Source organism: Acomys minous, assembly GCF_964271855.1.
Source record: "Acomys minous genome assembly, chromosome: 7".
NCBI classification, from domain to species: domain Eukaryota; kingdom Metazoa; phylum Chordata; class Mammalia; order Rodentia; family Muridae; genus Acomys; species Acomys minous.
In genome coordinates this window covers 19605002-19623728 of record NC_140488.1, presented here as the reverse complement: position 1 = coordinate 19623728, position 18727 = coordinate 19605002, and the positions used below count along the sequence as shown (strand labels likewise).

The 18727-nt window shown below is 40.2% G+C and overlaps 1 protein-coding gene across 1 annotated transcript in view; it reads left to right on the top strand.

Annotated features, from left to right (window-relative positions):
• Nucleotides 1-18727, top strand: part of ADGRG4 (adhesion G protein-coupled receptor G4) — a gene marked incomplete at its 3' end in the record, with an annotated part of 132658 nt that overhangs the window by 39288 nt on the left and 74643 nt on the right. The window contains exons 4-7 of the mRNA XM_084789765.1: nt 5244-11171; nt 13029-13123; nt 14783-14899; nt 17762-17805. Coding sequence (XP_084645891.1) covers nt 5244-11171; nt 13029-13123; nt 14783-14899; nt 17762-17805 — 6184 coding nt within the window. The remainder of the gene's footprint in view (nt 1-5243; nt 11172-13028; nt 13124-14782; nt 14900-17761; nt 17806-18727) is intronic.

The window sequence follows — 18727 nt, the reverse complement described above, 5'->3', positions numbered from 1 at the left end:
CAAATTCACTGCCATCTACCTGCCTCTGCCTCCTGAGTGTGGGGATTAAAGGTATGTGCCACCATGCCTCTCTCCCTGGTAGTACTGCCTGGCTATAGGAGTTGGCCACTTCAGGCTCCACATCCACCACTGCTAAGAGTCACAGCTAGGGTGACCTCCATAGACTTCCTGGGGCCTCTCCTATCTCAGGGCTTTGGAAAATCCCAGAGATACTTCCACCTCTGATTTCCATTCTCTCCCCTGGCTCTCTTCCCCTCCACTCTTCTTACTCTTAATCCTCTCCTTCCCCTCTCCAACCAAGTTCCCTCCCTCCATCCCTCCAATACCTATTTTATTTCCCTTTCTGGGTGAGATTCAAGAATCCTCCCTTGGGTCCTCCTTGTAACTTATCTTCTTTGGGTCTGTGGATTTTAGGATGGCTATTCTGAACTTCATGATTAATATCCACTTATACATGAGTGCATACCATGCATTTTGGGGGGTTTGATTTACCTCACTCAGGATCATTTTTCCTAGTTCCATCCATTTTCCTGTAGATTTCAAAATGTCCTTGTTTTTAATATCTGAGTAGTATTCCATTGTGTAAATGTACCACAGGTTCTTTATCTATTCTTCAATTAATTTTGACTTCTTCCTTTATTAATGCACTTGAATTACTTGGTCTTTCTAGTTGATTTAAGACTTCTTATGCTTAATACTTTACTTTCTCATGACCACACAGTCTTAAAGCACTCTATACATACTTCAGGTTTTCTGTATATGCAAGTTAATTAAGATGAAGGCTATGACATAAGCTAGTAGTTGTCTATGGCCATAATTATTTGTATTTCATAGATAATATGCTTCTCAGGAAGATGAATCCAACATGGCATTTTTCTAAGATAACTGTGCACGGTTTTATTTTGAGAGGTTTGTATTGAAGAAAGATGGTGACTCACTTGTGGATTTTGCTGAGTGCCCTTTTCACTTGGATGTTCTGACCTCACCTCAAGCTCCACATATGCAGGGCTAACAGGATCGTTTCTTATTTCTGAGAACATTAGCAGTCCTTTCTGATTTTCCCAAAAGCAAAATATGTGACTGCTAAAGGTTCTCGGCCTTCTTTGTCTCTTTATCTTCTCTGGTACCACATCATGTCAGCAGTTCCTCTCTAGGAGCTATAGGCACAGAGAGCCTCCTGTTATTTTGGCATCATCCTTTTCATTTATTTAATAAGCCCCAAATCCTGTACTGAACATTTTTCATGGTCTAGGAATTCACTAGAAACTTCATTTATATTGGTGAGCAGTGAAAATTATATTTTTGTCCATATGTCTTACTGAGTAAGGCAGACATTTAGGAACACACTGTGAAAAACTGCAGCTGTGAAAAATGCTATAAAGAAGAGGTAACTGATATCACAATAGTCCTCTCTAGATTAGTTTGAGCTCACCATGGACATGGGAAGGGAGGCCTCTCTGCAGAAGTGACATATGAGTTGATGTCTGAAAGCTGAGTAGATGTTACTGACATGAAGAACCATGTAAATAGTGGCAGCAGCACATGTAAAGCTCTTATGGTGGAATGAAATGTTAAGCATTGTGGGAGTCAAGAGTTGTGGGCAGAAACTCAGAAGGAAGGGGAGGAGGGGAGGGGCACGTTTACACTAGCCAGGTATGCAGGAAATCTAACATGTGCTGTTAGGCTCTCACACAATCAGATTTATATTTCCAAATGATCTTTCTTTTTGCATCTGAGACAGAATGGAAGTCACTGAAGAGTAGTGGCAGAGACTCAACAGGTAACTAAAAAAAAAGCTGAAAGTGAGAAAAGATGAATTCAGTATTGGTTACCCAATACTAAATGGTCAGCCCTAAAAACATACAAACAAATAAGACTATGCAGACTGAGCAGGTTATAGTTAGGAAAATCTATCTATCTATCTATCTATCTATCTATCTATCTATCTACCTATCTATATATTCACATAGCAGCAATTGGTGAAAAAAGAGGCCACAAATTTGAAAGAGAGCAAGAAGGGATATATGGGAGGGTTGGGAGGGAATAAAGGAAAGGGAGAAACAATAAAGTTGTATTATAATCTCAAAATAATAGAAAAACAAAAATAGGATCTGATGCTGTTTAAAGGTAAATGATGGAGATTGAGAAGAATCAATGGTGGCAAAGGATACCTAGGACAAGATGCTAGATTAGTTATGGGAAGGGAGGGAGAGAATGGAAGAGGCACCTGGAGAAGATTTGGGCTGGCATAGATGACTGGACTATTCAGTGGAAAAATACTAGAAGAGCCAATATAGAGAGAAGATAATGTGTTCAAGTTAAGGCATGTTCAGTCTGAGGTCTTAATGTACTAGCCAAAAGACAACGCCAAGTATATAACTGGCTCTTAAAAGTGTGGAGTTTAGAATAGGGATCTAACCTAGAGATGAGAGCCATTGATATAAATTGGTAGTGTATGTAGGTATGTAGGCTTTGTTTTTTAACAATTAAACTTTATTATACAACCCAACTAGCTTTCACAAGAGGCAAAAAAGGTTAAAGGGAAAAAAGAGTGAGCCTTTTGGTATCCGTTCTACGGGACAGGTCCCTAGGTGTCTTTGGTCTGTGTGCTGGTCTGGCCTGTTCGCTGATCCTCCTTCTGATCCACATGTGCTCAAGCCCGGTCTGCCCCTGCTGCTGTTCTCTCCTCTCCACCTGCGTCTTTCACGTGTGAAGGGGTGTTTTTTTTCCCACTGAGGGTTGATTAGAAAAACAATAGTCCAGGTGAAGTCTTTAGGTCTGCTTTTTAAATTCCAGGCCCAGGATGGCTCCACCCAGTCTATCTCAAGGTATCCATGGTGTGTCCAAGGGTAAAGCCCGCCAAGACTGTTTTCACCTGTGACAAAGCTTACAGTCCTTCCCACATAGGTAAAAACCATAGAATAAAAGGAGAAGAGGGCTTAGGACAATGCTTGGTTCAGGCAAGGAGTCAGGGGAGTGGGGGTATCTGGCATGGTGTGCGAAGGAAGACATGGGGCAGAGGGATGTAGCATTTTCATTTTTATTGCAAGAGAAGAGAATACATTTAAACAAGGAGGGAAAGGCTCATTAGGGAAAAGAAAGGCAGAGTTTGAGAAATAGCGGATGACAGGATCTAAATTACAGTTGAACTTCTGTCTAATGATCTCAATTACGTTTTCCTTTGAAGCAGGAGGCATGATTATCCGATAAACATGTGGAGGTGGTGTTTGACAATGGGGCATATTTGAAAGGGCTATTGTAGAATAGGAGCATAAACCAGAGAGACGTAGTAGGAGGCAATGTGGAAGGCTCATTTGAAGTTGGCTACCATGTGTTTTTAGAAGAAGAAATGTATCCTCTTGTGACTGTCCATCCATGCTTGATTGTACAATTGAAGATATAGAGATGAAGAGATGAGAAACCTTGGATTTCCAAGATGAACTTGTGCCAGTTGTGGGAACTTTCTGGTGCTCTATTTCTTCAACTTTGAAATGGTGATAATTATTATATTTCCCACAAAAAAGTGGTTTGGTGCGGAATAAGTGTTCCATACACAAAAGCATGTTACCTCCCCTTCAGAGCCCAGCCTCATCTGTATACTTTATCACCAGTATTCGGTATACACTGTCTCTCAGGCCTAGTGAGGCTGACTTTTCCCTTCCATCCATCCATATTTGCTGCCATGTGTCTTTGTCTTCTCCACTCAAACCCCATCATTGCTCAAAGGTGGCCATCCTTCTAAGGGGACTCCTCCTTATAATCTTAGTGCCAGTTTTGTTCTTTTGCAGCACTGATTTTCTATTATACTTCAAAGATATTTGGAGCCTGATTATATCCCATTGTTGACTTTATTAGAAATCCTACCACTTTATTCTTTTGCTTAAAATATAATTTTATCTTTTTTTTTAATTAAAAAAACTCAGATCAAGCCAGGTGTGGTAGCACATAGCTGTGCTTTCCAATGTTTGGAAAGTTCTCATGGGACGATCCCAAGTTAGGCTCGCCTATGCTACATAGTGAGTTTTAGGTCTGAACTAAATAGTGAGACCCTGTCTCAAAAGAGGAGCAAATATTTCAATCATATGTGAATTTTCCAATAAGAGTATGAATTCTTCAAAGAAAAAAGATGCAAGGAAGCTTTCTATTTCTGAGTATTCATCATACTTGTGACATTTAATTGACTTGAAAAAAAGTATGAGCTATGCTCCTATGGTCTTCAAAGCGGGGTTTCACTGTCATATGGGGAGAAAGATAGTATGATAGAATGCTAGAAAGTATTGAAATTTATATTTGTGTATCACAGCCTTTGAAATTCCTATTACATGTATTTATAATGTTTATAATGCAGATTTACAACATATACAAGGATGCATTATCAATAAATATATATTCATATGGACACACATAAATGGTCAAAGGTTCAAGATTTTTTTATCCTGAGGCTCCAGATAAGACCATTTTCAGTCTTCAGTGTTCAAGTAAGTGATAGAAATTTGATCAAGGCAGTTGGCCCTGGCAGTGTGAATCCATAATCTCTTGAACCAGAAAGGTGAGGAATTGAGGTTGGTCTGGTCTACATAGCAAGACCCTGCCTTGTGGGAAAAAAAGAAAGAGAGATTTAATAAACTCAAAATCAAAGCAACTATTTTGTATTACTTTCTATGCGCCAGACACTAAGCTTGGTGGTTCATACACATTAACTCACCCAAATCTCTGAGTTTTCTAAGGTGGTATTATTCTCACACCACAAAGGAAGGTGCTGAAACACAGAGAGGTAAGGCTATATAATAAAGCAAGTTATGGGGTCAGGATCTAAAACTGAATCTATGTGAATCTAAAGCTGATGTTTCGGGGGAGATGTTTAACTTCACAATTGAGTTTCAGTAATAGATGCGAACTAATCAAGCTATTGATTTTTTCTTCTACAAGTTTTGATAGGTCCCTTTCCAAAGGTGAATCACCTTAATCAGTGTACAGTTTTGTACAAGTGCCCATATCTTTTATGCAGATACTATGTAATAGATGTCTTTCTACTAGTTATTTACCCAGTGTATTATGAAAATCAGATAGAGATTTACAAAGCAGAAAATCATCTTAAGAAAAATTAAGTAATCAAACAACATGATTATATCTGATACTCATCTCTCTTTAAAATGAAAAGAAATTATAGAGCTCTTTCTTAAAGAATTGTCCCTAATTTCTAAGGCTGAATCTAAAGTAATGCATGCTTTCTGATTTTTCAGTTGTTTCTGAAAATATGACAATTCAAGAAACAAGTACAACTGCTTCACAGCAAATCGACCTAACAACTTCCCAAATTACTGGGCTAAACCCACAGAAGACTGTACATCCATCCACAGTGTTGCCAGAAAGTATGCCTGCTTCTACAATCAATCATGCAGCCACCTCATATTCTAATACTTTACCCTCACCACTAGCAACAGTGAGTGCATCAAAAGATTTAAAGACATCTGCAGTCCAGACAGCTCCATTTTCCTCTGATATCTTGTTTACTTCAACAGCCATCCCTCTGCCTACCCACCGTACATCCATTCCTACTGCTTCTGACTCCACAAATGTAACAGAACACCCATATCTAGGGAAAACAAAGACAACAAAAATGGAAGCCATGGCTACTGAGATTTCCCATCCAATTACAGCTACTGATTTCTTTGACACATCTGTAATTACCAAGAATTATACTGTATCTGAAACTCCAGCAACTAAATCCCAGTCAACTGTTGGGACAACAACTTTATTCTTGATGAATGAGTCAACATCCATGTCTACAACACCTTGCCCCAACCACAAGTCCACAGATGTTGCTATAATTCCTACCTCTAAATCTGAGCAAGAATTTCTTGTATCTTCAGCTGCCAAAACTGTACCTTGGTCCCCGTTGGAAGAGACATCTGCTATTGCTACTGATGTTGGGATTGCATCAACCTTGCCACCAGAGTCTTTGCTCACCTTTACAGCTGCTCTTGTGAATTCTGTATTTCCTGAAAATCAGGTGGCATCTACCATGTCAGCAGATACTGTGGAAACACCACTCACCAACCACTCAGTGTTGCCTATGGAGACCATTATTGCCCTAAGAACAGTGGAAACAGAGTCAGTGTCTAATAATTTCCAAGATGTCTTTTCACCCAGTATGGTGGATGCTGTATCATCTCCCATGCCTAAAGAGACCTCTTCCATGGCCTTTTCTTCTATTACACCCTCTCCAATCACTGGTACTCAGGGTGAACAGATAGTTACTGATACTAAGAGTACACATCCAACCTTATCTCCCAGAACCAAACTTGTCCCTACATTGGCTGAAGCTTCTTTCTTCCCTACCATGAAAGGGATGGTATATACCCAGAATACACCTTCAATGGAAGATCCCATGCTTACTTTGATGTCCACTAAATCACCTTCTACATTCAATACATCAGAATCAAGCCTTACATCTGTAACAAATAAAACTGAATATCAGTTATTCACCAATGAGACCACTTGGACTTCTAAATCAGGTCAGACCCCATTGACTTTTATGAATACAACCACAATACCTACATTCATACCTAATGAAAATCTCACATTATCATTCCAAGGTGATAGTACTAACACAGATAATTCATCTGTGACTACTAATATCACCCCACTTGAAGCATCCACAGAGAGCAAGGCAACCATGAGCTCAGATGTTAGTACAGCCAGGTATACAATAGCTCTATTCAAACCAACTTCCCAGTGGCTTAGTAACTTCTCCAGCATGCCTGGAATCACATCTACAGCCAGTCAGCCTCAATCTAAACTCAGCACCTTAGTACTTAAAAGCAACTCTATGCCCACAGTAGCTGCAAATGAACTTCCTTCAACACCAAGGGAGACAGTTGTTCCTTCAGGGCATATGTCTACCCTCACTGACATTAAACCAGATTTCTCTACTGAGAAGAGCATTTCTGAGACAACACAAGTAGAAACAAATGGTGTGAGTACATTTGTTGAAACCATGGCCCCTCTACCAATGTCTGCAGTGACACAGAAAGTCTATACCAGTGTGACAAAAGAATCCACTTCCCGTCATCCTACTGTAAAGTCAACCATAACAGCAGTAGCTGAAGTTTCTCCATTTTCAGCAATGCTGGAAATGACAGATGAATCAGCACAAATGATGACAGTTTCTGTCACTGTTTCCCCTTTTCCAGATAGAGAAAAATTGACTACTGCATTGAATAATGAAACTGCAACTGCTGAGGTGGGAGTGAGTTGGCTTTCAACAAAATTGAAAAGCACACCTAAGAGGTCATACAATGGAACGACAGAAACCTTTAACTCTCCTCTTACCTCTACAGTATATTGGACGTCAGAGACATCTGAGGGGAATGAAGCTTCCCCACACACTTCTGTGAGCACTCAGACATTCCCTGAACTTCCGAGTCCTTCAACAACAAGGATGATGGGAGCCACTTTCTCCACTGCCCCGTCACAGAAGACAGCTTTGTCATTGTCGGCTGGTATCTTGCCTCCACAGAGTGCAGTTTCTCATTCCTCAGTAACATCTCAACCTATCACACACATGCTCTCACTACCAGTTAATACCTCTGCTGTCACCTTTGCTACCACCACTATGATGGGTTTTGATGAGACTAAGGTTACTCTATCTCAGCCTTCTACAATGGCCATGGATTTCAATACATCTATGCTCTCAGTTGGTTCAACTCTACCAACAGTGACAATGGCCACAGAATTGGTGCTCCCAGTGAGTCCAACAGCTTCCACAAGCAGTGATAACATGTCTACCCACAGAGACTCACGTCATACCACTTCAGGGACCACAGCAATCTCTTCCTCAGCAGCACACATGGCAGTTTCCTCTCTGAGAGAGACATTGGTTCCTTCACTAAGACTTTCCACTCCTGTGATAACTAAGTCTATAACCACCCTTTTCCCCATCTCGGCTGACTTAGTAAGTCCATCCATACACACTCTTGTCTGCTCAAGGCCTCCCCCAAATAACATTACCATTGTGCCCTCTACTTATGTTAGCTCAACTACATCTACATCAGTAGCAACACCATCTGCATCTCATGTTGAGGCTTCAACTCAAGGTTTTAGCTTTCCCTATGCTTTAAGTAGTACTGAAGATGTCAATGTGGTTTCTGTACCCACAGAGACCTCTGCTGGTGGAGAGACCATGTCGCCCCATACCTCTTCAAATAAGTTTACTACCTTAGTAGACACTGAATCTACCACATATTTTGTAAACACACCAGTCTCCACCCAGTTGGTGGTTACCACCTCTTCTGACAAAGAACAGACCAACATCTCAATGGGGGAACCCTCCAGAACTACAAGGGTGGCAGACATTTCCACATCCAAGAATTCCTTTATCTCAGACTCTGAGAGCACTTTCCTTTGGGAAATGGCAGGCACAAAATTTTCTGAGACCACAGAAATCTCCAGCCACCAAACACATTTGCCTTCAGAGAATCTACCTGGTTACCCATCTTCTGGGGGTTTAGGCACATCTTCTACTTCAGGGAGCACACAGACCACCCAAACCTTGATCTCAAGTACCATGATAGGCATTCATGTTTCAGAAGGGTCGACTCTTCTTGAAGAAACAGCACTCCCTCCACATGTTCAGACAGTAACAAAACCTCTGTCTCCTGAAAAAGAAAAGACAAGTGCCCTTGCAGAATATCCTCCCAAGACTGTGGAAATGATAGTGAGTTCTTCTCCTGTGACCCATCCAGCCACAGGTCACTGGGCTACTTCATTTGTAGACACTTCAAGGACAACTAGAATATCACATCCTGTGCTCATGAACACAACTCTTTCACTTAAGACGCAACCAGAAGCGACATGGACTGCTTCTTCCATTTCTGGAAGTATACAGACTTTTCCTAAGTCCTTCTCTCCTTTCACAAGAGGACTGCTCAACACCGATTTTACGATGATCACTTCTGATGGGAGCACTACAGTCTTTTCTGTTCCAAATGAACCTACAAACTTTGCTGAGGAGACCTTCACGGAAATGTCCACTTCTATTTACCAAATGGCTTCATTGCCACTCAGTGTTACTGCCTTCACCTCTAAAAGAGTTTCTAACACCCCTACAATGCTAATGACTAAGTCTTCTAGAACAACACACTCTGGTGATATGAAAAGTGCCTCTATAGGCACTTCTGGGCTTAAGTCTGAGAAGTCATCAATGCTAGTTAATAACTCTGAATTCCCAACTACAGTGCTTTCTTCTGACACTTCCACAAGACTTGGGGGATTCTTTACGTCACTGTCTTCACCTCCCCCCAAGACTACTAAAACTACCCAAGCATCAACGTTGGGTATCACAGCAGTGCCATATACTGGGCCTACTTCACAAAGCACAATGGTTTTATCTACTTTCACTAATTCAGAAGTAGTAGAAGTGCCATTCAATAACACAACTGCACCTGTTTCCTCTCCAATAGAGCTAGAGTTTTCATCTATGAGAACTATTCCAACCATTATTACGGCTGGGACAGTGACTTCAGTTTTAGGCATTACTCCCTCCTCTCCGCTCAGTTCTAACAATACTGGAGCTATTTCCTCCATTCCAAAACCCACGTTTTCATCCTTACGTTCAACAACCCAGCAATCATCACAAGACAATGAGGCGACCACTCTGGAGTTATTACCCGGGATCACCAACAGTTCCCTGTCTACTGAGAGCAGCAGTGGAGTGACAGCGCTCATTAATAGCCATCCCAGAAGCACTATCCCTGCAAATGGGATTTCACCTACTCCTTCAGATAGTTTTTATACTTCCTTGAATATTCAAGTTTCCCCATCTTTGACTAACTTGAGAGGCACCGCTAGACCTATAGAAAGTGTAAAATCCACAGTTACACTCCTTTCCCTTGATACAGGAAAGACAACTTCCTTGTCAGAGAACAGTTTGTTCACAAGTGAACCAACGAAGAGCAGCACATGTGTGAATACTTCTGTTTTATATCCTTCATGGACCCGAGCCAGTGCCACTCCACCTTCTTTGACATCATTTCTTTACTCACCTCATAGTTCTGAGGCCAAGTTTCCTCTTACATCTCAAACGGACAAATTTCCAGCATGGGGTACAGGAATTACACCTACTGTCACCCAGTCTCCGCTTCCAGCTTCCAGAAACACACTGAGAGTTGAAGACTCTCCCTTTCCAGTTTCCACAAGTAAAGCAATGACACCCACCAGAATGGAAGCAGAGACTCTCCACTTTACTCCCTGGAATTTGTCAACAGCCACACCATCTCAGATTGGTCTGGTCTCTAGAGATCTTCCCGCAGTGCCATCGATTTTCACATCAGAAAGCCTTCCTTCTTTGGGGATTTCTGAGCGTACTTCATTATCAATGTCTCCCACAGTTCTCCCAACCACTCTGGTGGCCACTAAGCACACATTTGAGAGAACAGCCATGCCTGTAACCCCTGGACCCACACTCTCATCAAATCCTTCTGATGAGGCTACCTTACCGACTTGGGGCTTATCTAGTCTGCCTTCAGACTCTCTGACGCCTGTATCTAATCCTCTCCAGCCCTTAACTTCACCTGCAGGAGGAATGTCAGAAGCTACCTTTCTAGCAACATACCCTACTTTTACAGCAGTACCCTCTTCTGATGGAAGTGCCATACCCACCGAAGCCATGCCTGTAGCTACACTGGGCACCATCACTGCTGACTCTTTGACTTCTATCCCCATATCTACAGAAATCAAAGAAGAAAGTCTGCATACTTCTACATTCCTGGAATCATCCCCTAGAACTACTGTGGCCAACAACTCTACAACTGTGTCTGAACTCATTTCCTTTAGTAGAACGAGCACATCACCTTCTATAACCAGTCATGACCTATCTATCGGTGCTCTATCTGTATCTAGCCCTACAGAAATACCTGAGTGGAGTAAAGTCCCAGCTACATCAGAATCCCACACTTTAATTCTTCCCAAATCCACTCTGGACTCTGTAATGAGTACATCCACAGTTTCGGGAGCCTCATTTCCACTGATGTCCAGTGAAGTGACACTTCCTACTACAGCAACTAAGTCTTCACTAAACTTTTCATATTTTGAGATAGCTGGGATGGACTCCACATTTTCCTTCCTATTTACACAAGCATCTACTTCATCGATCGCTACAGTGTCTATAGGTACTTTATTTATATATCCTTAACAGAGTGCACGAACAATGCGTTATGTGTTCTCCAAGTTCTCTGAAGGCAGAAAAGAGGGAGAAGGGTGCATATGTTTCCTATCTCCTAAGTTCCTTGGCACACGAGTACCTCATCTAAGCATAGAACTCTCTAGCTATATTTCTTGTCTTTATTGAACTATATTACAAATGTTTTTTTTTTTTACCCACTACGGCATTTTGAAGCTTCCTTGACAGTTGTTTTGTTCTTGATGCCCTCACTGTGACTCCTCCTATGTGAACACAGACTAGGAACCTCATCTTTACCCTGTAAAAGGATCATATGGGGGCTGAGAGGGCTGGAGAGATGGCTCAGTTGTTAAGAGAAATGTCTTCTCTTCCAAAGGATCCTGGCTCAATTCCCAGCACCCACAGGGAGGCTCAAAACCCCCTATACATAGAGTTCCAGGTTATTTCACAGTTCCAAGAGATTTTATACACTCTTCTGGCCTGTACATATATACATGTAGGCAAAACACCCCTACATATAATAAATAAAATAAATGGGGTCATATGCCCTTATGTCTGATGATGTTTACTACACAACAGAAAACACACACACACACACACACACACACACACACACACACACACACACACACACACACACACGTGCCCGCGGGCGCAAATGTACCTTGCCTTTTGAATTCCTCCTGTGCAGGTCTAAGCCCTCTCTAATCCCCACATCTATCTGGTAAGGAGTGCTTATCTGTAGTTAGGGAGTATTTGGCTTCCATATTGTTCAAATGTTGAACAGTAGCATAATTTTTCAACATTTGCTTACTTTATTTCATTTTTATATTATTTTATGTGTATGAGTATTTTGCATACATGTATGTATCTTTACCACATGCATGCCTGGTGCCCAAAGATGCCAGGAAAAGGTGTCAAATATCTTAGAAATAGAGCCACAGGTGTTTGTGAGCCATCATGTGGGTTCTGGGAACTGAACTTAGGTCTTCTGCAAAACCAGTAAATGCCCTTAACTACTGAACCATTTCTCCAGCTTTGATCTGTCTATCTGTCTATCTATCTATCTATCTATCTATCTATCTATCTATCTATCAATCAACGTATAGATGTCAGTGTTCTCTTTCCACCATGGACTCTCAGGAGTCGAACTCGGATCATCAGGCTTGGTAGCAAGTGCTTTTATTTGTAGAGCTATTTCTTTGGCTTGGGTCTGTAACTTTTAAGATTCTAAAATGAAGATATGACAAGACAAGATTGAGAGGGGCATACAGAAAGAAAAATCTAAAGGAGGAAGGAGGGCAGTGAGGAGAAAACAATTATTTTCTTAGGTTAAGTTATATTCTTACCATTAAACTATGCTAACAAATAGCATTTTCTGTGGCTGTTGAATGAGTTGGAAATGAGTTGGCCAATGAAAGTAAGTCCATCAACTGTGTAGAAACCTGGAAAAGTGACTACATAATCAAAGCAAAAAGCCCTCGGTTATGTACCAAAAAAAAAAAAATCAATTCTTGATATTAAACCAGGCAAAATTTAGGAATGAAAAAAAATCATTGTTTTGTTTGCTTTACAATGGAGAGCACCTCTGATCTAGTTTTCAGAAGTCAGATTTCTTTCTTTCTTTTTTTCTTTTTCTTTTTCTTTTTCCGAGACAGAGATTCTTTGCATACCCCTGCCTGCCCTAGAGCTAGTTCTGTAGACCAAGCTGGCCTTGAACTCAGAGATCTGCCTGCCTCTGCTTACCAAGAGCTAGGATTAAAGGTGTGCACCACCACCGCCTGAAATAGAAGTTGTACTTCTTGATGTAAATAACTAAAATTAACCTATTTATTTTTAATTACAGTTTCCTTCTACAATATCAAAATGAGCTTCTCTGTCTTTGATGAAGAGCCAAGGGTCCTTATTACCACTGTTATATATGAATTTACAAAAGATTGGGTAAAATCCTTTTTTAAAATATTTATGGTACTTGTCAAATATATGTGGCCAAGACAGAATATATTGAAAGTAGACTCCTGTTTCTACAGATAATCTATTTCATAGTTAGTCAATCTAGATCATTTTCACTGTCAATATATCTAATCTCTAGGCAACACTCTGAAGATGCCTGCAATCTCTTCCTTACTACCAGTGTTGAAAACATTTGTGAGATACTATTGTTTTGATTTGTTGAGATCTGTACATTTTCCTCCACAGACACAAATTCTGAGTCATTGCCAAATCTTCCTAGTTGGGGAAATAGAGAAGTAATAGCAAAGCCTATGGCAGTGTGTTCATGTCATTTTATTTTCTATTCTTCAATGTTTCTTCCTCTACAACATAGTAGATAGTTTACTTGTTCATACATTTTTTGATAATAAAACTAATATATGTTGTGAGATCAGAATATCTAAACCAGGCAATGTCTGATCTCTACTGTTGCTCCTAATAAGTTGAGGTATATTCTATTTTTCTACATAGTCATAGATGTGGTTTTTTTTTTCAGAAAAAGAATTGGTATCATAGTTATTATACTACTTTTTACCTTGATCCCTTTCCAGTTACCTGTGGATTTTTTTTCAATTCTGAGGAGTAAACCAAGATAATTTTGCAGACTAGGCAAACATCTTACACAACTGATGAATACCAGGGACACTTTACTATGTATTTTTTGATCAAATTCGTTGTAGTGGATATCATTCTACCACATAAGAGTTTAACAGAAGCATAAGATTTTACTATATGACCGCAACAGAGACTTTCATTTTGTTTTCAAATCAAGGTGCTTTATTGGTAGGCACTTAGGTTGTTTTTATTTTTTCTCTATTTTTAAAGAGTTTCATGAGTAACATTCTTCAAATTATTTTAGAGGCCCTTGAATAGTTTCGTAGGATTACTTTTAAATTTTAAATCACTGAATCAAAAGTCATGAACATTTTACAATGTAAAAATTAATATAAAATGGTCTTCTGAGAAGTGACAATACCAATGTGTACCTTCGGCCCAGCAGTGAATGATCAGACTGCTTCTCCCCTTTCTCCATCAGCACTGGTGTTGAAGTGTGTATGACCCAATTCTAAGTGCTTGAAGATAAATGTTTCGGGGCATTCAGGTTGCCGTACAAAGATGCAGCGAGTAGCTTTAAAGCAGGCATTTGTTATCTCACAGTTCTAGGTGGGAGTCAGGGTGGGGTAGACATTTAAGAGAAAAGCACTATTAAGGGTTGGATTTGGGTGAGATTTTCTTGTTTGGCCTTTTTGTTGTGCCTTCAAATGGTATTTCTTGTGTGCACACACACACTTCTCCTTTCTCTTTGCCCTCTTATAAGGATAGCAGTTCATGTTGGATTTGGACTCGACCTTTAACTTTAATCACTTCCCTAATGGCTTTGTAGACCAATAGGATTAGATTTGTAGGTTAGGGCTTCCATATTTGAAATTAGATTGGAGAGAAACTTATCTCCTAAGTGTGTGAACGTGGTAACTGAAAACTTGGAGCAAGTTTGGGAATGCTGGGCTCACTGAAATGACAAACACAGCTCCCATTGTCCCATGACTTCACTGAGTTAAAGCAGAAGAGTGGCTACACCAACACTGATCTTTTTTTTTTCCTTTGCAGTTGAATTCTATGTTTCACAACAGTGAATTTTCTCTTGCTAACTTGGCTATTCAAATTAAAAGCAGGTATGTAAACGACATCTTCTGTGAGCTAAAGGGCAACTGGGGGACCACCTGGGTCGGTGAGTTTCCCTTGTTGATATCTAGGAATGAAGAACACATTTGTCTCACTGTAGGTTGTAAAGCCAATGGAAGAACAAGACAAAAAGAGAGAGGAAGGAGTGAAAGTAGAGACCCAGTTTGCAATACCTCACTCTCAATGTAACAAGTCCAGTTTTAGGAGAGTAGACATTCTCATATGAGAAAGACTCTGGCCTATTTATAAAGCCTCTGATGGTACCACGCCACGTCTAAATACGCTACATGTGAATACCCCTCCACATACCTGCCTACTTTCTATATGTTGGCTCTTGGGTTTCTTGTACATGTTCAAAGAAAAATAGGTTCATGAAAGCTTATGTATCAATTAAAATTAGCATACATTATTGCCTTAGTTTGGGCTAAGGAAACAAAATACCATAGATGGGTTGGCCTCAGGCCCAGCAAATGTTTCCCTCACACTTCATCTTTACATGCCAAGGAACACAGGCAGGAAGCACTTATGTCTTCACTTACAATGTTCACTAGTTCACAAAGGCTATTCCTATGGGGTTCCACCCTCATTACCTAATTACCTCCCAAAGAGTTCACCATCTAATATTACCACATAGAATATTAGGCTTCAATGTAAGAATTTTGACTAGACACCAACATTCAGCACCTCCCTTCAAAAAGACTGGAAGCAAATAGAAGATATTTGGAGTCTCCAGTATTGTTTTAAAAGTCAGATGTTGCTTTTATTCAATGCCAAAGTAATAATGTGGCCATTGTAAAACTATGCAGAAATAATGTATAGAAATCTATGATATAGATATTGAAAACTCACATTTTCTCACCCCTGGAAGAGTACCTATGAACATCTAATATCATATATTCTTCTAGGTTTTAAATGCATTTAATAAGAGAGTACCTACGTTATATACTGTTTAACAACATTCTTTTCCTGTTTCATAATACACCATACACATCTTCTATGTCACATATTTTTAATTTTAATTTTAATTTTTTAAATTTATTCATATTACAACTAAAATGCTATCTCATCACTTATATCCTCCTGTTCCTCTCTCCCTCCCTCTTTCACCCTCTTCCCCTCCCCTAGGTCTATGACCGAGGGGGACCTCCTCTTCACTATATGGTCACAGCCTATCAAGTCTCATCTTGGTAGCCTGCTTATTCTTTCTTTGAGTGCAACCAGGCCTCCCCACCCAGGAAAAGTGGTCAAATTATAAAAGCTTCTTTCTTTCTTTCTTTCTTTCTTTCTTTCTTTCTTTCTTTCTTCTTTCTTCGTTTTGACACATTGTCTCATTGTGCAGTTCTGGCTATCCTGGAACCTTAACATGCAGATTCAGGCTGTCCTCAAACTCACAGAGACCCACCTGCTTTTGCCTCAGGGAGAGTGGATTAAAGGCACGCACCACCACTTCCAGCTTAGCTTAGTCATTCTTTGATTGCATAGATAATTGAGTAATTCCTACCACTGTACATGTATGTTTTAATGCACTCTTGTTTATAGCATCATGGGATTTGTTCCTGGATCTGCTGCTGAGTAAAAGTCTTACTACCACGTTAGTATGCAAATAACAATCCAGCTCATTTCAAGGGTCCCCTTGAAGCTCCAGCACTGCTGGAACTCTGTTACCTCACACCTGTCATTGTCCTTACCTTGTCATTCATGCATTTTGTGCTACATTGCATTGTTCTATAATTTTGTGATGCTTTTGATACAGAAAGACTTCTAAAGAAGAGATGGCCATGTACAGACATATTGTAAGTAATTTTTCAAATTGAAGCTTCTTGTGACTCATCCTAAAAATGATTAGACATAAATAAATAGCTCTTCTGCTCGGGAGTATATTACTAGGCAAGGTCAGAGGTGAAAGTTGAGGGTCAAATTAAGTTACTTCCTTTAGGGTTGTTTCTTCTGAACTGACCATGTGACAAGACAACTTTTTTGAAGAAGTTTGAGCTGAGTGTGTGAAAGGACTTAGGGATCATCAATGGTAGCATAATTTCTTGATTGTGACCATCTCACAGAAAATTGTCACTCTTCCAAGAGGCAACAGTTTGTAAGTCTGCTGTTCTCCTAACAAAACTAAACTCTCCCTCTAAATTATATTTGTAGTCCGAGTACAGCAAAATAACCTTGAATTGTCTTTGACCTAAACTCCAGTGGTTATTTCAACTCCTCAGAGCTGTGCAATGGTACACTTTAAAATGGTTAGAAAGCACACAGCTTTCAAGGTATTTAAATGTGAGATAAATATTTTGACTACATAAAATACAGTAAATCCAATAGTGCACTCTAAGTCACCTGCCATCATTGAAAATACTTGCTGTAAACAGCTGTCAGAATATTAAAATGTAGCGCACAGCTGACACAATATAATGGAAATTTCTCTAAATGCTATGGGTAAAAGCTCTCATGTGCTACTCTGCCGAGGCATCCAGTTCCTTCACATCTGACTGTGGGACCCGGTGCCAACGCGTCAACCTTTCTGGGCCTCCATTTGCTTATTTGTAAAATAAGTGCTCTTAGAAGGACAGAGCTAACTAGCATCTGTGAAGCGCTTCCTTGGCTTAGGGTGATTTAGCGGTTTCTGTTTATTATCACCAGCATGCCAGTATCCAGAAGGCTTGCATTGTGCTGTTGAGTAAATCATTAACTTCCCCGAGTAAGTGGCTTCATCTAGAAACTGCAGGCTTGGTGTGAACACTAAACACATTAGTGTGCTTAAGGGATATTTGAAGAAGGCAGTGGTTGTGTAAATGTAAAGAATAATTATGATGCGCTTGTTAATGATAAGCCCTGTGTTTAAATTTGATGTTTGTTCAAAGATTTCACTGACTGTGTACTTTTTCCCCCCATTGGTTGGAACAGAAAAAAGGGCAAGGAATGGCTACAATTTTTCATGTACCATACAGGTAGGAGATGAGTTTATTCATAGCTGGTACATTTAGTTCTGACTTTCCTTCCATTTAATTCTGTATGTGCAATGTGCAGCCTTTCGGTCAGAGCTGTCAGAGGAGATCAAAGAACTTGGTGCTTATTTCACAGATGCTCTAATTAGGCTTTTGCATTCACTGACTAAGTTTCAGTTGGTCACAACATAGCCTCTGCAGCCTGTCTGCTGCCTCTTTGTACTGAAGAGGAAATGTGGTCCAAAGTAATTGTAATTTGGGGATGGGGAAGTAAAGTGTTTGCTATGGTCAATAAGGTCAATGAAATGCTGAGAAAACAGCAACAACCCAATGAGAAACACCCCAGATACTGTTCATACTCATGGGCCAGCTCCTCTTGGAACAGTGGCTGTCGCTGCTCTGTTTAATACATGCCATAGTGGACACGGAGCTGTGGTTCTCAACCTATGGGTCACAGCATTAGGAAGCTTGAGAACTATTGGGGAAAAAAGGGCAAAGAAGGCTCACGACAAGATTGCTGATATGTCCAAGGTGCTGGACTGAGGGCCAGCTGCAATGGAGAGGTTCAAAAAGCAGAGGCTTCTTTACAGTGGAAACATGAATTCAGAAAAGAAATACGTTCCAATTAAAAGCAGTACGATGAGTGGGGTTAAGTCGCCTCCTATTTGCCATATGAAGTAGCTTGACATAAAGGCAAGGGCATCTAATGTCCAATAATTGTTAGGATGCTCAGTAATTATGTTCATCAAAGGCTGTATGCAAAACAGCAATGGGGAAAAGGGTGTAGGCAAGTTTGTGAATCTGGAATGTTCTCTCTAATAGAATACTGGCGTAATCTGAAAAATTGAAAGACCTTATTGTAGAGTTGGAGGTCAAGGACAGCTCTATTCTTTATTATCTTTCAGGGGATAAAAACTAGTTGGTA